This window comes from Melospiza melodia, chromosome 13, assembly GCF_035770615.1.
Source record: "Melospiza melodia melodia isolate bMelMel2 chromosome 13, bMelMel2.pri, whole genome shotgun sequence".
In the NCBI taxonomy this organism is placed as follows: Eukaryota; Metazoa; Chordata; class Aves; order Passeriformes; family Passerellidae; genus Melospiza; species Melospiza melodia.
The window spans coordinates 14,405,391-14,428,090 of record NC_086206.1 but is presented as its reverse complement, the minus strand read 5'-3'; the positions used below and the strand labels follow the sequence as shown (position 1 = coordinate 14,428,090).

Genomic DNA, 22,700 nt, shown 5'->3' with positions numbered 1-22,700 from the left:
TCTCAGCTGTTTCTGAGAACAAGGTTAGGGAATGATACTGCTGCATTATGGCTGAACAGGAGAACTAGAGTGGGGACTATTTTTGGAAACCTTGAGTGCTCTGATCTGAAATCTCGGAGAGGGGCTGTGACTTGAAAATCAACCAGTCAGGTGCTAACACCCCAAAATGACAGCTCCCCATGGTGGACACAGGTTGGTTGGACTGGAAATCTCAGTTCGTATTGAGATGTTCCTTGTGAGAGGTTCAGGAGTTACTCTTCTTGTCCTGAAAGGACTTTTCTTCCACAGCACAAACTCATTTGGACACAGAACTTGTAGTAAAGCAAGGTGTGGGAGCTCACTACACCTGTGTGCATTTTTTGCCTGTTTTCTGTTCTCTTACACCACAAATTGTTCAATCTGCAGGTCAAACTCAAGCAAATTTGAGTGTGGGAGGGAAAGCAGACTTCAGAAATCCCTTCAAAAGCCTTTAGGTTATGTGGTATGAGAGAAAAGGGAGAATGGAGGTGCAAATCCAGAGGAAGCCTTTGCTTTAATGCTCTGCAGAGCAGGCCGTGTTTGTGGAGAACACTGTCATTTGTTAATGTCCCCGTGACATGATCCAACTTTGTATTTAAGATGTATTTTTCCTCCTTCAGCTTTCCAGAGTGGTTTTGTTTGGTTTTTTTTTCTTTCCCCAAGCAGTTAGGACTGTTTAAAATCCCGGATCTCTGATGAAACCAGATCTGCCTTCGATACACATTAATCATGGCTGGATTATGGGGTTGGAGTAGCCACTGGAATTTCTTTCTGGTGAAACTGGAAGTGACCTTTGTTTCTTCTTGTTCTCTGGGTCAGTCTCAAGCTTAACTGGACATCTACAAAGGCTGCAGCTACTAACAGAGACCACAAAGGTGACTGAGGGGTGAAGAGCAACGTCCGCCACTCTTGTGCCTTGCTTCTGCTGCTGCTGTAGTGTTGGCTGTGGATGTCTTGCTGATCTCCTTTCTCTTGGTAAGCACAGGTCTGGGCAGAGTGGGAAAGGCACAAAACTGCAGAAAATTACAATGCTAAGCGCTTGAAAAGAGGGAAAATCCACATCTAATAGGAAAATCCTGTGGTAGAGTGTGCTGAGAAATCTGTCTTGGGACATAAAGAAGGCACAGGAGCTGTTGTAAATAAACCCTTCAGCCTGGAACGTGCAAGCAAACCTGCATGGGGAAATTCTTGTGCCCTTACGAAGTCAAGGCAAAGTCTCTGAGGCTTTGTTCTGACCCGGGGCATGCCCCTTTGGATCAAGGTGGGGGACTGGGGCCATCCTAATTCCTAGTCAGTAAAAACAAATAGCTCTAGCAACAGAGGAGAAGCATGAAAACAAAGTTACTATCAACACTCTGCCTTTTTGAAATCCCTTCCAAATTCTCCAAGGATAAGATCAATGCGAACAAAAACAATAACAGCTCTGTGTGGAAAGAAGGTGAAAAGGCAGCTCCCTCAGCAGCACACACCCAAGAAATGGGCTTTGCTTTGCTTTCTTGGAGCTGACATGAGCCTGGCACAATTCAGTAGCACCCCAGAGCATCAGCCAGGTATTTTTTTTTAACTTTACGAGCTCTGTAATGAAAGCAGCGGTCGGCACCCCCTGTGCCAGAGCACTCCAAACCTGCCCGCGATGGAATGTGCTGATAAAGAGGAATATTTCCTTGTGGACTTTGTTTGAGACATACATTTAAATATTGCTAATTTCCAGTATCAGCCTCAGCAAGAGATCCAGCCCTTGGTGATCCATCTGTAAATGGTGGCAGCTCTTTCTAGCTTTGAATGTTTAATTAGACAACAGATTTCATGACTTTGTCTCCCAGTCTCTTGGTTCTCCTAAGTGGACCAGGGTTTTCTCTGAAAGCACAATAAAACAGCCAACAATCCATTTGTTGCAATGAGATGAGGCAGCCTTGTGTGTTAGGTGTATGAAAATGTAAGGTTTTGGTGTGATTGCTGTGTAACAAACTAGCAGAGCTCAGAGTTGTGAAATGTTCACCTTGAGAATGAAATTAATTCTTTAAGTAAGAACAATATTTCTAGAATAATCTGATGGTTTAAAAGTCAACATTTTGCTGCCTTTTATAAGGCAAATATAAAGTTGGGCATGTGGATAAACATGAGTGACCAAGATGACTGAATAGTTGGAGACTAACTTACAGTATCTTCAGGAAAACTCCTTAAAAAGAGAAGATAAAAAAATAAACTACATTCAAAAATGCAATTTCTTTCCACCACAGGATTTCTGAGAGGAAATAATTATATCCCAAAACTTACAAGAATAATCTCTTTAGAATCTGAAAAGTCACTTAGACATTATCTGTACCAAGACTGAATCACCTCTAGCTGTTTTACTAAGTATAACCAAAAGTATAACAGACTGTAAGACAGCTTGTTCAGTAATAAACATTCACATGTGAAAAAAGAACAGAGCTTTGAGTCACTGTTTAGCTTTCTTCCCCATGATCTCAAATTAAACCCATGAGCAGCTATCCCTACAAGGGCCTTGCTTCCATGCTTTGAATCCTGACATGCCCTGTGCTGGTCATGCAGGAACAGACACTGATGCAGGATACAAGCCCCTCTCTCTCTCACATCAGCCACCAAATTAGTTTGTGTCAACCAATGTCTTACAGCGCTGTATATGCTAACCGGAGGGGAAAAACCCAAAACAAAACCAAAGCCCAAGACCCCCTGAAGACTGGGAGAAAATATAATTAATCCAGAATGATGATGTTGTATTTGGCTTATCAGATTGATTCAAGTGGTGGAGGCTGCTATGTGCATATTTTGACTATCTTTTATACCTCTGCTTGTGACAACTGTCACCCTGATTCTTTCATTTGGAAGGAAACTTCAGATATCCTGGGTGGGCAGGTTCACATCCCCTCTGAGCTGCCTGAATACAGCAGCTGGCTTGTGCTAGGCCTGAGGAACTGAAACTGTCTGCATTGTCCATTCTCACGTCTGGAAGCCCTCGAGATGTGAAAATCCGCAGGCACTTTCAGAACAGCTCCAGGATTTCACATCTTGTCTGGCCCTTTTATGTCTGATTGTGCTTAATGTTTTTAAACTTTATAAAAGGCTCTCTACCATTGCATGCCATCCCCAAAAGTTATGCATATGCTTTTGAAGAAGGTCAAGGGAGCCTTTAATCTGCTTTGCTGAGACCCCATCTGGAGGACTCCATTCAGCTCAGGGGATCCCAGAACAGGAAGGAAATCAACCTGCTGGGGCTGGCTCAGAGAAGACTGTGAAGATGATCAGAGACTGCAGCACCTCCCCTGTGAAGACAGGCTGAGAGCTAGGAGTATTCAGCCTGAAGAAAAAAAGGCTCCAGAGAAACCTTATTGCAGCTTTTCAGTACTTAAGGGAGGCTTATAGCAAAGGTGGGGACAAATGTTTTAGCAGGGCCTGTTGCAATAGGACAAGAGATAATGGTTTTAAACAAAAAGAAGGTTGATTTAAATTAGATATAAGCAAGAAATTTTTTACAGTGAGGGTAGTGAGGGACTGGCACAGGTTGCCCAGAGAGGTGGTGGATGCCTAACTCCCAGAAACATTAAAAGTCAGGCTTGCTGGGACTCTGAGCAACTTGGTCTGGTTGAAGATGTCCCTGCTCATTACAGGGACATTACAGGGGGATTAGACTTGACAGCCTTTAAAGGTCCCTTCCAACCCAAACTATCCAAGGATTTTAAGTTTTTAATGGATTATCAAATGCAGTATAAGGAGACAGTGTGGCTGATAGCAGCACAGAAGGTAACACAGAAAAAGCCATGTCTGAACAACACAATTGAGTGCCATTAGCACTGTCTGTGTACTGATAAGAGCATCTCCAGAGCTATTTTCACAAAGGCAGTTCTTAAACACTTCCTTTTATGTATTTAGGCTTGTGTGAGTCACATTTTGTGCTCAGTTAAACTTTCTCCTCATTGCTCAACATCTGGGATAATGACAGTGCCTGCTTCTTTACATAAATATCTCAAAATCTTCATCTGGAGATCTCGAGTCACTGATAGGTGGGCGAATTAAGGCATTAGAGGTGAAGCCAGATGCCCAAAATCATCACTTAGAAGGCCAAAGGCAAAGCTGGAAGAGGCACCCAGTCCTGGCTTCTGCTTGCCAGACAAGAGAGACTTTGAGTTCAGATAATATTTCTTTTAACAGTTTGTACTGTGATTGATAAAATGAGAAAAAGAGGGGGTTTAAAATAAAAACTGCATATTTCCATTGCCAAAACATGTATGGATAGCACAGAATCATAGACATGTGTACCTGCTGCAATCATCATCACTATCCCAAATAACCAGCATGAAAATCAAGTAGCCTTCTGGGATAATCTGTTTTAATTCTCTAACAATTGTGTAGCTCAGGCTGCATTGCATCATTTGGAGGAATAATTTGTTCTGATGTTCTCAAGTTTCATTTCATATTGTTTTTACTAGGGAAAAAAATTCCATAACCTGTATTCCCCTGGTTAATGGAAAGAATTTAAACAGATTTTCAATTCATTAGGATGTTGTGTACCAAGGTCATTGATCAGAGGCAAGCTTTGCTACACCAGACTCCTGAACCTGATATCACACTGCACTTTCATATTTGCACATTTGTGACCTTTTTATGATCAAAAAGTGGCTATCAAGTGTCAGAAGGATGTATTCAGGTGGCTGTCCCAGGCTGTGCAGGCCATGCTTTTGGGGAGAAGCAGCACATGTATGTATGTTACTGAAACAAAGGCTGTTCATGTGTGAAGCACACTGTTGAACTGCCAGTGCTCACAACCAGAGGCAGCCCAGGGTGCCCAAATCACACAGCTGGGAAGGGATGGCTGTGTCTACTGGCTTTTCATGTTGGCCATGAAGACTCAGGTATTGTGTTGCACTGCAGTAGTAACCCAGGCTGAAGCAGAGGTGTGGATACAGCTTCTCCAGTGTGACAATAGCTGTCACTGGGATGCTCACAGGGGAGGCTGGGAACTTGGGCTTCAACAGCCTCAGCGAGGGAAGGGTCCTGGCTCCTGGCTGATACTCCACATGCTTCGAGTTATTTTGAGTAGCACCTGCAGGCATCTTCTTTTAGGAAAAAAGGCTCCAGCTTTGGCATCTGGAATGAAGAGATGCATCTGTTTTGTAGCCTGGTTTAGAGAGAAGACACATGAGGTGCTGTTTCCTCCCTCATACCTGCCATGCTTGGTGTTTTTTAAGTGGTAGTAGGCAACTTCCCACTCATAATGCAAAATTGGATTGTTTTGTTTAACTGTTGTGGTATGGCTCCTATCTCTGTGTGCTAGGTAAGATGTTTAGCTATCAACTTTGGACTTGGCTAAGTCCTCAAAGCTGCACTTTGTTGCCTGTGGAGTTCCTACATCCATCTCTGCATAAAGTGCTTCCAGTTTATTTAGTGCTTCCACAGACATGAACTGATTCTGATGGCTCATGGTCCTTTTCAATGCCCATATCCTTCACTTGGGTTGTTTTGGGAGTCCTCAAACAGGATAAATCTTTATGCTGATGTATGCAAGCTAAACATGAAAGGCTGCTCTGGGGGTGAGCTGCAGTATTTCAGGATGATTTCTGCATGTGCCTGTGGGTCCATGAACTGATCAGCACTGGTGGGGTGACTCCTGTGAAAATATTCTGGCTGGGAGCATCAGTTGTAGTAGCAGGGAAATGAAAATTAGTCAGGGCAAAAGAGCAATTAATTTGCTCAATTCCTCCCCCTTCCCCCCTCTCCCCCCACCAGTTTTGTAGTACCCATAAGCACAGACCTTGCATAAGTGGATTGCATTTCACACCTAATGTGCATAATTATATCTTGCAAGCAGTTTATTAATGGATCTATAATCACAGAGTAGCTTGTACATACATTATGCTGGTGTTTGATTATACTGCAGCTGCCATAGATCAATGGATACACAGGAGTCTGGCTTATTAGTGTCTCACACGTGTGAAGTCTAGAGAACAATATAACGCCAGTGCCATGCAGTTGCTCATCAAATGCTGCTACCTAGGGGAAAGCAGAGGCTTTAAAGATGTGGTAAAGAAGGGTTATAGAAGAGTACATAACAGGACTTGGAACTTGAAGAAAGCTCCCTTTCTCAAAAACATTCCATCCGTAAATCCTTCAGTGGCGTCTGTCTCAATTATCAATGCACTGTAAACATGCTAGATCTTATTTTGGAAAGGGATCTGTTCTGAGAATTCACTCAGAGAGCAGCATGCCTACAAGCTTGACCATTTCTGTTTTCTGAAGGTGACTCACCCAGAGGACTGATGAACAGCCTAAGTTCTTGAGAATCAACAAACCAGGGATCTGCAGGCTGAGCTAAGCCTACTAAAATCTGAGCAGCCTGAACCAGGGTGAAATGCTTTGTGGAGATATCACCAAGATGCCTTTGGGAAGCAGTTGCATTTGGTTATGCACGAGGAAAAAGGTTCTAGCTTGTTTTGGTGTGTTGTGCTAAAAGCAAATAAAAAAGTTTGGTGAGCTGCAGAATTCCCATGAGGTTGCATCCCATCTCTCACACGTTAACCTCAGCTTTCCTCTCATGTCCCCCAGCTACCACCTGCAAAGCTGCCTCTGATCTGTGTTGACTCTCTGGCTGGGGGCCAGTGACTCTGGCCAAACAGAGTAAATAACTGCAAATTATGCTCTAGACTTTCTTGCAGCAAAGACATTATTAGTTTGTGTGCTTCTCTTCCATCCAGTTAGGAACAAAAAAATAAGAACTTCGCTGTCTTTAAGACTCTAATTGTCTTGTTAAATGTTGGGGGCTGAGAGAGGTAGAGAAAAGAAGAACTGCTGCGATTTTATAGCTTTTCTTGATGACAAAACATGTCTAAAATAATTGTTTTCTTTATATGAACATGAATTAATTGGTTCCCTTTGCTAAGAAGGTATTCATTATTCAGAGCAAAAGCTCTTAGCTAGCTTAGTGTAGAGAAACTGGATAAATTCAGAAGAACAATATGATCCTGTGCCACTGTGCTCTATCTCACCCCTTCCTGCTATCCTGTTTCTGCATCAACTAACTGAGGCAACAAGCATGGGCAGTGTCTGATCTCTTACAGACTTTCTGATAATATTGACTCACTTTATTTAAAAGAAAAACTTTGGAAAGATGAAAACTGCAGGATGACAAATGTTAAACAAAGAGCTGCATGGGGGAAAGCAGTCAAACTTGATATTGCTTCCAAAGTCTTGAAAAATATATGCCAAGGTCAAAACACAAAACTTGCTAGGTGATTATATCTCCTGTTTCTTATTTTAGGGCTTTACAACCACTCATCTTGCTTTTGACCTTGGTTTTTTTTTGGTTTTTTTTTTTTTTGCAAACTGTTGTTTGGAAAAAGGCACAGTCAGTTTCGGGGCTGAGGAGGTAGAACTGGGTAGTGAAAGATTATTGGAGGTCAAGAGAGCAGATTTCTACCTTATGAACTTGGCAGCTCTCCTGCAGGCCTACGCTCCTGGTATTGATCTTGCTGTAAGATGAATAGTGATATGGATTTTTTTTTAAAATGTCTTATTTTGGGACCTTTTACATGTGGCTGACATTCACGAAAATTTCACTTAAGGGTTGATATTAGTCTAAATGAATCAAGACAATACACAGTATTTTATGTTTTCAAGCTCAGTGTATTTTCTTTTCAGATTGGAAAAACCCTTCTAAAACATTCTTTTAATGCTTTTAACTTCTGAATTTGCCTGTATGTCTGCAATACAGTAACACAGGAAAAATCAGAAGAAATAGCCTAAACAATTGTCTTCAGTTTTCCTATTGATCAGAAATGTATTAAGTTTCTCATAGCATATTTTCTACATTTAGAAGAAAAGTCTAAAGTTTTTTTCTGTGAAGTCTGTATACAATAAGTTAAGGATTACAGTAACTTCACTCATTTTTTTATTATTTTGCTCATACTTGATTCAAATTATGTCTTCTGGCTCACCTTAGCATTGCTGGCTTCGATTTGCATGACTATGTGTAAAGTTAAGATTATAAAACTGTGAGGTTAGAAAACCTCATTTCTTGTCAAAAGATCTAATGTACTCTAATATTTTAATGTTGGCAATAGGTATTGTAATATGCTTTTTGGTTCATGCTGCCATCCTTATGATGCTCCAGAGCTGCTAAAAACCTGGGGCACCAGTTGTAGGAAAAAAATTCCCAGAATATTGAGTTGGAAGGGACCCACAAGGAACATAGAATCCAACTCTTACAACTGCACAAGATATCCCCAAGAGACACTCCATGTGCCTGAGAGCATTGTCCAAATGCTTCTTGAACTCTGTCAGGTTTGGTGCTGTGATCACTTTCTTGGGATTGTGTTCCAATGCCCAACCACCCCGTGGGTGAGGAACCTTTTTCTGACACCCAACCTAAAGCTCCCCTGACACAACTTCAGGCCATTTCCTTGGGTCCTGTCATTAATTGCCAGAGACAACACATAGGTGTCTGCCCCTCCACTTCCCCTCATGAGGAAGTTGCAGACAGCAATGAAGAATCGAGGTACAAAGTAGGTATGTATGAAAAAACAGATTTAGAGGCAGGTGATCTATGTCCTGCAGCGCTCTTGGATTGAATTAGCTCCTGTAAAATGTGCGCTCATGAAGAATCAAGAGCTCAGGCTGCTGTGTTTCTAGCCTGAAAGTGAACTTCTCAAGCGCTGCTGCAGCGAAGCGCTGGGTTTTGGTTTTGCTCTAGACTGACACCACGACTTCAAAGACACCGAGCCACATCCTGAGGTGGTGATGGTTGCTCCTGCTCCCCTCGGGAACGGCCCCCGCCCCGGGCAGTGCGGCCGGGCGGGCGGAGGGACTGACCGATGGACGCACCGCGTGTGGGGCGGCAGCCGGACAGCGGGCCGGCTCCTGCCAGCGGCGGGCTCCGCGACCACCCCTGGGCTCCTCCAGCCTTCACGCTGGCCTCGGGGACGGAGCCAGACGAGGAGGTGCGAGGCCAGCGCTGTCCCTTCCGACCTGCCCCATCCTCACCGCCACCCTCGAGGCGAGGGGACGCGGCGCGGCCACCGCCTGCTGCCCACCCGAGCGGGCCGGCGGAGCAGGTGCTGTGAGGGGAGCGCTGCCCATCGCCACCGGGGCGCGGGGGGCGGCCGCTCCCTGCCCGCCGCACTGCTGGGGCTGCCCCCCTCGTAGCGGGGAGGCGGAAAGCGCCGAGCCGCGGTGTCGGGGGGAGCGGTGTCGGGGGAGCGAGAGCAGCGGCCCCGCTGCGGGCGAGCCAGCGCCCGGCCGAGGGGCGCCGAGGGGCTCTGAGTCACCCCTCGCCCGCTTCCCGCCTGGCGCGGCGCATGCGCGGCGGCGGCGGCGGAGTTGTGAATGGCGCGGCTGTTCGGGCCGAGTTTACGAGCCGGGAGGAAGTCGGAGGGGAGGGAGCGGGCTGGGGGCGGGAGCGGGCGGCGGCGGCAGCGGCAGCATCGAGCTCCGGCGGCGGCTGCGGCTGCTCTGCGTGCGCCGCGGGAGGAGGAGGGACGGGAGGAGGGAAGGGGGGGCGCCGCCGGCGGGGGCTAACAAAGGGCGAGGCGAGCGCTGGGGCTGGGACAGCGCGGGGCGGGCGGGAGGAGGGAGGGAAGGAAGGAGGGCAGCCGGCGGCGGCGGCCCCACCACCATGCCGCGGGTTGTCCCCGACCAGCGGAGCAAGTTCGAGAACGAGGAGTTCTTCAGGAAGCTGAGCCGCGAGTGCGAGGTAAGGCGGCGGGGCTCCCCCTTCTCTCCCTCCCTCCCTCCGCCCGCCGTGGGTAAAGTTTTCGCGGGCCGCGGAGGGGCCGGGGCAGCCCCGCACCTCCTCTCAGCTGCGGCGGGAGCCGAGCCGGCGGCGCCGGGAGGCGCAGTCAGTGCACTCCGCTGCCCCCTTATCGCCGGGATTGGCCCCTCCTGATTGCGCGCCCTGTTCCCCGCAGATTAAATACACCGGCTTCAGGGACCGACCGCACGAGGAGCGGCAGGCCCGCTTCCAGAACGCCTGCCGCGACGGCCGCTCCGAGATCGTAAGTGGCGCCGCGCTCCCCTCGGTGCCCGCCGGCACCGGGCCGCGCTCGGCTCGGGAAATAAAAGTTTGGGGGAAGCCGTCGGGGCAGCGAGCGCTGCGCGGTGCCCAAGCCCGAAGGCTCGGGGCCGGAACGGTGGGGGCCGCGCCGTGAAGGAGAGTTTTGCTTAAGGAGGAGGGGAATGACATCGGCTGCCTTTCAAACGCCGAGGGAAAGGAGGTTTTGGTGAGCAGGCGGCATTCCTGTCCGCCTTAGGAGTAGCGCTGTTCCAGTCGGTGGTGTCGGCTCGCTCCCGAGCGGGGACAGCGGCTGTCCGGAGCCGCGGTGACAGGGGAGGAAGGAAAAGCCCCGGCAGTGGGAACGGGCTGCGCTCCTTCCCTGGGCACGTGCTGCAGCTACGAGCTGCTTGTCTCAATATTCAGCTTCTTTTTCTTCTTTTTTTTTTTTTTTTTTTTTTTCTTTCCGGAAACAGTAGCTTTGAGAAATGAGTAACATTGTTCAGAAGGCGCTTGCTTAAAGTCCTGAGTGAGCTGTTTGATGTATTTGTGAACTAAATCAAACGCTTTTAAAATTAGGCTTTGAAACTTGCAACTTCAGCTCCGTTTTTCTCATTCATTAAGGTTAGTTAGTTACAGACTACTGTCGCCCTTTGAAATAAGAAGTGAGGTGAAGTATGGCTCAGAGTAATCAAGAACTGACTATTTCCTGGTTTGATTTCTGCTCCAGGTTGCTTCTATAGAATTCCATAGCCTTGTTAAGTTTGTAACTCTACTATTGAAACGCAGAAGTAACCTCTTTTTCATTTACAGTATGTAGTGAAAGATAAGGTAAAATAGAAAACAAACCCCCCTTCCACCAAGTTTGCTTTTATGAACATTCTTTAATTTCACGTGGTATACATACTGCTAGTCAGTTCACAATGAAATTATTCTTATGAACAATGCAATTACTCTTATGCACATCCAAAAATACTTGAATACCAGTTGCTATAACTGATCTCGTTCTTTTGCTTTTGTCGGTAAAAGGATACACACTCAAGAACACAGTTACCTTTTACTGAATAACTTTATTTTAGCTAAATCTAATCCCTGCTTGTTATCTCTTGTTTTAGAACCTGCAATATTATTTTACAAGAGGCCTCCTGTAGACAGGTTCTTAATTTTACTATTTATTTTGTATTCATTTTTCTTTGTCCCTGTTTGCTTCCTTTAAGAAAACACCAGGGAAACAATGGGTAGAGAAGGAAGATATAGTTTGCTAGCATTGGAAGTTCCTGTACAGGTGAAGGTGCATAATATACCCAAATCCTTGCCTAAAGAACAAAATGACCATGTAGCTTATAACTAGCTTTCTAATGCAGCCTGTGCAGTTATTTATATAAATGGGAAATCACTGTACTTCCACCTTTGTACTTCTGTGCCTGCTGCTGCCTTTTTTTTGCCAGAACTTCATCCCTTGGAAGCAAGCAGTGATGCATGCTCTACATATTTTCACTCTACTTAATTATAAAACAGGCTCTATATTTCTTCATCTGAAACATCTGGTTTTGTTTTGTGACCAGGGAATGAGTAGTCAGGTTTATTTAGAAATGTAGTGTATGTAATGACTGATGTTAAAAAGAGCTAGTAATTTTACTTCTTTTTTTTTTTTTTAGTCTTGAATGTTTTTCCAGACATCAAGGATTTATTCTTTTATCTCCAAAGGGAGCCTTTGCAAATGACCTTACATATTTTGAAGCAGAAAAAAAAACCCCAGAGAACAGCTCAGGGATTTAATGTAGAACTGGCAGTAAGTTGTTGGTTATGTGTGTCAAATAGCTCTTGATTGAATAAAGGAAATAATTAGCAATATTACTGAGAAGTAAATGTGAAGTGTATTGAAAAAGATTTCACATTTACTGGCAATGCTTTGATAACTTAAATAACCTCCCATGTTTGGTTTGCTTTGGAAGGTGCTTGTATTTACGTTGTCTCTGTGTGGGTCAGGTCGCCCTTGTACTACCAGATAAGCTTTTTACAAAATTTGTGGCATAAATGTCTGATAGCTTTTCAGACTGGGCTTTAAAAGGCTCTGCAGACAAAACTAGAGTTTTCTTGCTTTGAAGTTTAAAACCAAACTAGTGGTGTGATTTCTTTTTTAATCATTGTTATTTTTTATTTAATTTGTTATTTGGTGGAAATTAATGGCTTCCACGTAGTATTATTTGGTTATTAGCAGGACTATTCTCGAGTTTATCAGTATTTGTGATTTGATTTGGGAAGCATATGGGTACTTTAACTGGATGGTTTTGTCTCTTCAAAGGGAGAGAACAGGCTTCAAAAATCCAGAGAACAAATATCTACGTAGCTTTTCATGGTTTAAATTGTGCCTGCCTGACTGTGTGAGGATGTGGAATTAGTGTACTTTTATCTTCTTCTTTTCTCTGGTATTTTCCCCCCCGTTTTCATGGCCCTCTAGCACACATTGGGGGTGGAAGCAGGAAGGCATGGGCACTTCACTGTCTTGCTGGGTTTCCCAGAAAGCAAGTGCAGTTCTTTTGACCCAGTACCCAGAAATGGATTGGTCCATAGGGCTTCAGTGGTCAGCTGGTTTACTCTCAAAGATCTCACTCCTTGATGTTTGAAATGCATAAATTAAGGAGTATAAAACACATATTTACTAGAGATGCTCGGAGGTAGGAAAACCATTCTTGAGCAGACTAAATGGTGAAGACTCAGAGCCACAAATATTTGAAGATGGGTATATTTTCTTTTGTTGATACTAAATAACATCCCTTGCTAAAGCAAAGGGATAATAGGAGGTAATGAGCCTGCTAATGATGGTCTGTAGCTCTGACAGATTTGATGCCTCCTATTTGTGCAAGTGTATCCTTGATGAAACTTCTGTTGCATCGATTGAAATGTTTGTCTTTGCAAACAAACATTAATGCACCAATACAGTATTCTTCTGCCATTACTAGGACTGGTTTGTTAATTTTAATGATGTTGAGAATGTGCTTACAGGAGACAAAACAAGCAAACAAAAAGAACAACAAAATTTTTAAAATCTGTTTTTAAGAACAGCCTGGAACCAAAACTGATTGTGGAGCATTAGTCTTCCTTGGTGGAGGGGGGGAAGAGCCAAGACAAAGCACTTCTACTTTCAAAATGGGAGATATTAATCCTGTGACAGTGGTGCAGTCCATGACTGGAACTATCTTAAATAACATGTAGCTGTGGTGTCACAGGTAGCAGTACAGTTATATCATGAAGTGTCTGAATTCTGGGTTGCTTGAAAGAAATCTGCTCATCAGGAAATTCCAACTGTTAAAGTAGTAGTTGTATAGCTTTTAAGAAAACTATATTCTAGATTAATGGCCATTTAAGTCTAAGTGATCATGGTAAGAAATACTGTTGTTTGATTGCAACAAATTGTGTTTAACCCTGGGATTTTGACAGGAGTGATATGCTGTGAGCCTGTGTGAGTATTCACATGCTTACAGGACAGCATGCTCACCTGTACCAGAGAAAACTATAAATACTGTGAATCTGACTTCTGCTTGCAAAAATAATTTTTTATTTAATGTCCAGGAATTGCTGTACTCATCATCACTTGGAGTTAAGATATATTAACAAATACAGGGAGTTAATAAAGAAAACTGAATCCCATTTTCATTTGAAATGGTAGAAAATTGTTTGCTTGAAAGCAACACATGCTTTTCCTAATGGGTTTAAGTCAGTCCCTTTAATGATTTTACAAAGGGCTGCAGCTGAGAGGAATTCCTACAGTTGCCTTTTCTCACTGACACAGCATCTGCTGGTCTGGGTATCACTGGTGTCTTAATGTGGCGTGAGGACTTTGTCCTGTGCAGCTTGATTGAACTGTGTATTGATGCTGCATGCCAGCAGATGATAAAATAGGAATATTTATCCTTAAGTGTCTCTCTAGGTACAATTAGATTGTGAAAGGAAACAAATACTTTTCTTTCAAAAACAGCTGTCCTTAGTAATGGGTCTAAGGAGTTAATTTTCCTTCAGCAGTACTTCTTTTAGAGGTAGGCAGCCTCTTTGAAAAGCATGGGCAGTTTTTAACATTGCAGGTACTAAGTTGGTGCAGGGTATCCAGACAGAACTGAAAGGACAGATTCTAATGTCAGCAAAACTGATTTGAAAGAAGTATTGATTCCATGTTGTATTTTATATCCGAAGCAGCCAATGGCAAATGTTGTCAAAATGGAATCAGATGTTTGTAACTTAATACTTAAGAAAAATGATGAGTGCATGTTTTTGACTTTAAGTATTCTCTATGCTGCCTGGCTTAAGACATAAACTGATGTAAAAATAAATGACTGCCTGCATAATTTATGTAATGTCTTGCTCCCTGATCCTGTTTGTATTGATTTTTCTAAAAGGCTTTTGTGGCCACAGGAACCAATCTGTCTCTCCAGTTTTTTCCGGCCAGCTGGCAGGGGGAGCAGCGACAGACACCGACCCGGGAATATGTTGACTTTGAAAGAGAAGGAGGCAAGGTAAGGAGGAAATTGTTCAAACTGAAAGAAATTTTTTTTTTATTGTGCTTATGGTCCTACTGGTATGGACTGCAAGTATGATGTGGGATTTGTAATGTTTCACACCTCCATGCAGGTAGGTAGTGATGTGAGTGCAAGTGAAAGATGGCAAGATAAAATATTGCTTTGTTTTAAAGCATGCTGATGTTTAGGCAAATGGAAGAATTGGGAAACATGGGCAGTACTGGTGGCTTTGCATTATTTTGAAAAAGAGAAATGTTTCTGCTGTCGTTTTATGGTAAAATTTTGGAGAACAGTCTAAATTTGGTGTTGTGTAGGTGCTTCTAAAGAAATTAGACTTTGGCCAATGAATTGTGGTAGACTAATGAAAATTTGCACTTTCAGCAGGTTATTTCATTGTGTCTTTGGATGCCACTTGGTACAGCAAGCAGTCAGTGTGCTCTAAGTGGAATGAATCTTTTTCTCAGTTTCATCAACAGCTACAATACAGAAGCAGCATCACCACTTTCAGAATTGATTTCTGAATCTCTTTTTTCTGAGGTAGCTGTCCCATAGGCTGATATTGAAAGCTCAAATTCCCTAGTGGCAGTGATGGTTACTGTGAAGCTGTATTAGATTATAGTCAGAAACCTTGCTTAGTCTCATCAGAATAAAGTTAGTGAAATCACCTACAGCTGGTTTGGTTTTACAGGAAAAACATACCTTTAAAATATAGATGCTGTCTCTTATCTGTGCTCCTGTGGGTGCTTTGGGGCTGATCCAAAGATCACTGAATTCAGTAGCAGACTTTCTTCAGAACTTTCTTCAGTGGGTGTATACCAGCACTTAAGCCCTCATAGTTTCTCTGTTTCAGGCTAATTTTTGTGTATTTTTTTTTATTTTTAAAAACTTTTAATGGACTACAAAATCCTTCCTTTTGCCTACATTTTTTCTACCTACTCTTGTAACAAGAAACAGCTAATGCTACCAAACCTACCAGGCTGGAGGAAATACTTGAAGCATATTCAGGTTTAATGGCATATTGGGTCTTTTAAATGCTGCTAGGTGGAAGATAAATATTTCCTATAGTGGTAAAACTTGATTGGAAGAAAAAAAAATTCCTGAGGGCAGTTATGGTATGTGGAATTCAAGTTAATGAGTTTTTTTGGAAAAATTTGTTTTCCATTTAGTCCTGTGAGGCTTGCAGAAGTTTGACAAATTGGGGGAGAAGTGAAGTTGGCTGTCTGGGTACTGACTGCTTTGCTAAGGAAACTGAATTGAATCTGGCTCTTACTGAAAAATATTGATTCTGGCTCACAATTGAATGAGGAATTTTTCTTGTAATGTGTAAGAAGACTGAAGTCTCTCTTCTTGCCAGTTCAAAACTAATTTTATTTACTCCTATGATTTTTTTTAACTTTGTTTTCTCTGAATGAATTCTTAAAGTACTGAACTACTTCATCCATTTTCTTGTGTTGTCTTAATCATGTAAGAGCATGGTAGGTATGCTGGATATTAAAATAGAACATGAGCCTCATTAATGAATGCCACTCCTTCTTTTATGTGTGTTTACAGTAAATTCTAGACTGCTTCACTGAAATGTTTAGAAGAATTCCTCTGAATGAGGCTAGAGGTGGGCAGGCAGATAAATGGGAATAATGCTATGCTCTGGTATGAACAAATCACAAATTCACTGTTGTAATCAGCCCTCACTTGTGTAAATCACTGTGCTCTGCACAGAATTAAAGTGCTCTGGAAGTCAGCCACTCCCATGGCTGGAGCAGAGGAATGAGCAGTGGGAGAGTGTTTTATGTTATCAGCGGAAACAGTTCAAGCCTTTCATATGAATTGTCTGAGATTGTTCTCTCTAGATTTTTGTCATTTGGCTTAATTAAGAATTTCTTTCACAGGCTTCAGCAGTCTCTTAAAACCATGTGATTTTTGTAGCTCTGTGCAGCATTGTTTTATGAGCTTTGATTCTTGAGGCAGTGCATAATGTGTGTTTGTTCATCACTGGATTTATGCCAGTAAGGCATGTTTTTAATTATATGAATAAAAAAAGGCTAAGGGGGAAGCTGTCAGTTAATAATTATCTTAAGCATTAGTTTGAGATCTAGAATGTAGATAAACTTACCAACATTAGAATATTTTTATTCTGGAATTCTGCTTCGGTGTTTGGCTAAACAACGATGGCCCAAAATAGTTTCTCCAGATTTGAAGTATGTCACTATTGTGCTAGAGCAGTTTTGTAAAGAGATTGACAAAGCTACCAATGCAGCATCTGCTAGAATTTCTGCCTAAATTATTGAATTTTAGAAAGAGCACCACTCTTGTGAAAGTTGGGATTCTGCAAATACATACTTCATAGGCTTGAGGTTTGTCAATCTGGTATTTCTTAACTGAAGGGTTTTTTTTATATGCTTAATTTGCCTTTTAATTTGATGCATCTGATGTTCACAATGGGTGGGTAGGCCTCTGGTGGATACCCTGTCTTCATTAATCCAAAAATTGGATGGCTCACTGTACACTTAATGTTTCTGCTCATTTTAAACTCAAGTTTAACATTTTTTTTGAGATAGCTTTAGCATTCTGTGCTGCCTTTGACCTGCAGCAAATTTAATTGTGTATTTGAGCAATTTTTCAGGTTTGTCATAGTAGAAGAAAAAGCAGCACTAAAAATAGGTTCCTAGATCGTAAAAATGATGGAACATTGTATTTCATTGGGATTGTGGGTGTGTGTGGGGTGTGTCAGATGCTGTGTGTGTCCTGTTTCTGGGGAGTTGAAACATACCAAGGCTTTCTGATCATCTGTGTTGTTAGCTACTTTCCAGAGTGTTTTTATTTGTTTTTTGGTCAAGAATAAATGAATCGGTGTTAAGAATTTGAAAGGTAGGCAGTGTAGTAGTCTAATGTATTGCCTGAAATATTAGTTAATTAAACCTTGCAATTAAATGGAGAGCTTTATTTTCGCCTTGGTTTTCTGGTATCATTTATGACTTAGGCTAGTTTTATTGTGATGAGTGAAGTTCTGTAATTTTTATTTCAGTTTTGTACTGATGACATACAAACTTAAGGCTGAGCTGTGTATGGACTTCAGCACTTCTTAAAATTGAATATTTTTCAAAGTCCCTTTTTTTTTTGTTAAGGACTGTCCGATCAACTTTCTTTGCATGATTCATTTTGCATACTTCTTAGTCTAAGATAAGTTTTCATTTCTTATTCAAGATGTTTCTATAGCTCCACTCTTTCTTGCTTGAAAGAACATTAGTTCTCAGATACTTTTTTTTCAGTGTTAAATACCAGTCACTGATGAAGTCTGTGAAGTTGTTTTACTTCCCCTCCCCTTTATAATAAAATTCTCCATCTCATTCTAGTGCAGCTTTACTTCCTGTCTGTTTTTTGGTGGCAGCTGCTCGTAAACCAGAGTCTTCCACACGGGTTTATTTCACTCTAATACACCATGAACTCTGCAGCTTTGGAGGAAAGCACATCAGACATGATTTAAATTGATTCAGAGTGCCTGCTGTGCCACATGTGATGTGGCTAGAATTTCTACTCATTAACCATTAACTTTGTTCTAGCCATAACTAAAGATTTTCAGTTTTCTTCCTAAAGATGCTGACTTTCTACTTGCACAGTTTTTTGTCAAAACTAGATTTTATGTTGCTCTGAGTTGGTGTAAATTGCTTGGATGAATATTTAAAAAAATAAATCTTTGTTATGCTGCAGGTGTTACAGCAGGAACAGAAGTGTAATGAGAAATAGTTTTTATTAAAATACAACACCTATTCAAATGGCAGCCAATAGAACCAGCTTTCCACTTTTCCTGAGCAACCTTAAACAATTGTTACCCTCCTGCTCACACCTTTTTGGGTGTGTGATGACCCCAAAACCTTGTGGTGGATGGGAGAGGCTCTTCTGTGAGGGGCAGCAGGTGGTCAGGGAAGGGGCATCAGCTGCTGGGCTGTCTGTGTGCTCAGAGCCTTGGAGGTGCTTTTGCCTGCTCCAGCCAAGGGAAGTGGTGTTGTCCTGATGAAACCCACATCACTGTTCTTGCTTTTGATCTTTCTCAGGGTTTTCTGTGAGCTTTAAACAAGGAGGTCAGTGTGTGGTTATTCTCACAGCAGACAAATGGGTTTGGTGGTGTAACCAGTTTGTACCCAGCCTGGCTAAACAGCTTGAATTTTTTTTTTCTTAATTATTTTTCCCCTTGGAGTTGCTTGGTGGGAGTCCTGTAAAGGCTTTGTGAATGAGAAGAATCCACTTTTCTTGATGAACCCCTTGATCAGTTTTCATCCAGGATGGTCGTCTATATGGTTTGAGTAAAATGCTGGTTTTCTATAGATGCTTGTTATTCTATTATTCTAGAATTTTTGTGTTTTTGCTTAAGAGTCCTTTTGCTGGCAGAGACTTCTGTTTCTTTTTCTTTCTAGTATTTTTCCCAGCAACATCCTTTGTTTATGCTCCTAAACCCATTTTTGCTTTAGAGGAGAGTGAAACTTTTTCTCTTTTTTTTTTTTTTTTGTCTAGATACTTGAAAGTGTTCTTCCTTATGAGCTGCTGTTGCATAGAGGAGAGCTGTTTAATCCAAACTCTGTCTGAAGCCACAGTCATAATGTACCTGTGCTTGTTCACTTTACCTTACAGTCAGGAGGTGCCTCTATGTGCATACAGTTTATACACTGTGACCAGTTAGAACTTGGATTTTGGGAAGGGAAATCTTTAGAGGACGTAGACTGGGCACGTTGTCCTGGCAGGCAGCCCCTGGCTGGGTTTGGACAGTTGTTCCTGCAGAGTGATTTATCCTCAGTGCCCTCTGCCACTGCAGCGTGAGTCACCCCAGGCACCTCTCATGTGACAAGCAGCCGCAGCCTTTCCCCTGGAATCCTCTCACCCACCCAGTCCTCCAGAATCCTTTTGGGACTGCCCACAGGCTGCTCCCTGTGACAGTGCAGGCAGTGACGATGCCGTTTTGAAACAATGCTTGAGAGCACGGCTGTGCAAGCACTTAAGGGCTGCTGTCAGTAAACCAGCTCCTGCTTAGCCTTTGTTATGTATCCTAAAAGCAGTTATTGTCATACTACCTTGCTCCTGCTTAGCTTTTATTATATATTCTAGAAGCAGTTATTCATCATACTACCTTGAACTCTTTCCAGTGGCTTAAATGCACTCGTTTGAGTTGTATAGGCAAGATTTCAAATATAACCATGTCATCATCCTAAAGTTTCCCAGAAGAGGAACAAAATTGGAGTTAGTGAGCTAAATTTTTCATTTGGGAAGCAGCTATATATAAGGACAGATGAGTGGTGTGTGGATGAAAGCAATACTTGAGATTTCTGCAGCATAGATGCTGGAAGAAGTCCAGACATTTGGATTGTTGAATTCTCTTGTTTGCATATCAGTCTCCACTTACTAAGGAAAGTTGCTAATATTATGCTTTTTTCCTCTTCTTATAAATGAATGAAAAAAGTAAGAGAGTCATTGTTGAGAATGTTTGCTTCTTTCTGAAAATCACTTAATAATTCATATTAAAAATAAGAAAAATTCAATAAGATGATGAAACATTTGCTTCAAGAAACTGTCATTTTCTGAAAGCTACTGAAATGGTTCTTCAAGCTTTATTGTCCAAAGCACAAGTAATGAAATGAGCTCATTAGCTTGCATAATTGCAAGTTTGATGTTACTCTGTTAAGGACAATTTCCAGTCATTGCTAAGGATGTTCTCTGCAGAAGCTGATAGTTTTCTACAGAATAATTATGACACTGTGAAATTTTATTGAATGATGAAAGCTGAATAGTTGTTATAGTATACAAAAGACAAAAAGCTACTGACATTATTTTAAGCCTTGATGCAGCACTACTTGTTGAGCAAATGTTTGAACAGTTTTTTCCAGACTTGAATCCTGCGTAAGGGGAAGGGTGAGGCTGTTGGAGTGCTCAAGAAGGCAATGGAAGCTAAAGGGTAGAGGGAAGAGCTGTTCTTGCCCCTCTCTTGCTTGGGTTAGGGTCAGTTCCTGGATGTTTTTATTACCTGCTTGCCCATATTGTTAAAATCAAGTAACTTCTTTTTTGTGTAGTTGAGCATATTTGCATTATGTGTTTTGAATTTTCAGAAGAGGATTAGCAGGCTGTTTATTTGCACCCAGGCAGCATGGTGGGCAGGTGATGTGTTTTAGATAAACCTCTCTTTCTAATCCTCTGTTGCAGTTGCTAGTTGTAACTGATTTTTGCTCTGTGATTTTCTGAAAGCTTGAAAAGAATAAATTTCACAACCAATTTTGAAATTTCTCTGGAAAATATTCCGTCAACGTGGCAGAAAACTGCGTGTCTGTTAGTTACTGGGTTTGTGAGCAGAAGCATGCTTGTGTACTTGGAGCAGCAAAAACAGCAGCAATCTCCTGGCAATATTTTGCTGCAGAAGCATTATTCTTTTTAACTGTTGCAAGAAAAAATGGGTCTTTTTTAAATATATGCCCTCTCCATTAAAAGGGAGTGTAGGTTTAAAATCCAGCCATCTTTCTGCATTTCATGCAGAATATAGTGTAAAGATAGGCTGATAAAAGACCCTGTAAAGTTTCACAGGGGAAAGCCCCAGCATATATTTGCCTTTCAGATTTTTCTTGTTATGCTTCTTGCATTTTTGTTGATTTTCAGTTCCAGCTCTGTGGTTGATTTTTGTGTTTTGAAGGCAAATGGATAGAGCCTGAGCATGACATGCATTTCTCTTTGGGACTTCTGTAGTGACAATGTGAAAACTAAAAGCTGTCTACTTTTTGCTTTGTACTGGGGCTTTTTTGGTGGTTTTGGTCAAGTCTGGTTCATGTTTTCTGCTTAGTTGAAAAATTGTAGTATTTGGAATGATGAACTGTATCTGGAGACTTGGTTATTAGATGATAAGTATAATTTCTGTGCAGTAGCATTTTAGTATTTTTTTATCTGAGCTTCTAAGCATATATACTGACCAGTGATCTTAATCCAGGAACAAAATGCTCCACAGATTTTAATCACATTTGTTCTGACATCCTTACTGCTTCATATCTGTTCTCAGTTAGAGACTTGGTTTTTAGTTAAGTGAAATAGCAACCTGCATAATTTAATGAAACATTGATCTGCTTTCGAAAAGGAGTCATGATTATATAGTTGAGCTAACTATGCAGAAAAAACCTAACAAATGCAACCAACCAAAAAACCATAAAAATACCAGGTTTTCTGCAAGGGACTTGTAAATTCTGACTCTCCAGTAAGGTTAGGAAAATTCTTCAGCTATTCCTTTTGACGTTTTAGAAACCAAACCCCCTCCACTGTAGTATTTCAGTACACAAAGCATGTTGAGAGAGGTTTTGTCACAGCTCTGATATTACTTACAAAGATATTTCTGAAATGAGCGTGTACATGGGTATTTCTGCTACATAGAATTGTAAAAATGGACTATGTTGCATCTCAGTGTTTACTGATATTTGTAGTAAAACCTGGTGACTTAGATAAGCATATTTGAAAATTGAACAAAGTAATATCCGACCATCAGGTTTTGCTATGAAGTTGAAAATTGTATTGTGTTCTGAGGTGTTTTTCTAGTTCTGAGTTGGATTGCTTTCTTTCCCGAGCTGCAAGTGAAATGCCTGTGTGTGGTCACAAGGAAGCAGGGCTGGAGGAACAGGTCCCAGGCAGAGAAAGGGTGGTTGGTGCTGGGCCCAAGGAGGTGTCCTGGGCAGGGCTCCTGCCCTGGCCAGCGCTGTCCCAGGGTCCCACCTTGGCAGCTGCTCAGGAAACAGCACGGGCCTGCTGCTGGTGGTGTGGTACAGCTGTGCCATGGGTGCCACCCTTGAGGAACTTGAAACTCCATTCATCTTGAAAGCCACAATTAGGTCATTTATGCACAAGTGTTTAGGAAAGGCTCTTGTTTGGTCAGAAAGTATCAATTCCCATAGATTTTTGCAGAAGAGTGTAAGGTTTGAATTTAACAAAACCTCATTCTCATATAATGGAAGAAATGCCAAGATGTAGCTTTTAAAATAGAAGATGTTTTCTTTGTGTGTTTGAAGAAAACATACTGTGTTTTAAGGCAGCCACAGCCTTTCCCCTGGAATCCTTTCACCCCCCCAGTCCTCCAAAATCCTTTTGGGACTGCCCACAGGCTGGTCCCTGTGACAGTGCAGGCAGAAAGATTGATACAAATTTAAAGCACTAAAAAG

General features: G+C 42.1%; 1 protein-coding gene across 3 annotated transcripts in view; it reads left to right on the top strand.

Moving 5' to 3' along the window:
- Nucleotides 1-9,598: 9,598 nt before the first annotated feature.
- The window catches only part of CBFB (core-binding factor subunit beta), a 37,796-nt gene continuing 24,694 nt past the window's right edge, over nucleotides 9,599-22,700 (top strand). Inside the window, exons 1-3 of one of the 3 annotated variants that reach the window (XM_063167845.1) lie at nucleotides 9,599-9,721; nucleotides 9,936-10,022; nucleotides 14,413-14,529. In XM_063167845.1, coding sequence (XP_063023915.1) covers nucleotides 9,644-9,721; nucleotides 9,936-10,022; nucleotides 14,413-14,529 — 282 coding nt within the window. In that variant the 5' untranslated portion in view covers nucleotides 9,599-9,643. Of the gene's footprint in view, nucleotides 9,722-9,935; nucleotides 10,023-11,676; nucleotides 11,811-14,412; nucleotides 14,530-22,700 lie in introns of those variants that run through there. The other 2 variants (XM_063167846.1, XM_063167847.1) reach the window with 2 other exon arrangements.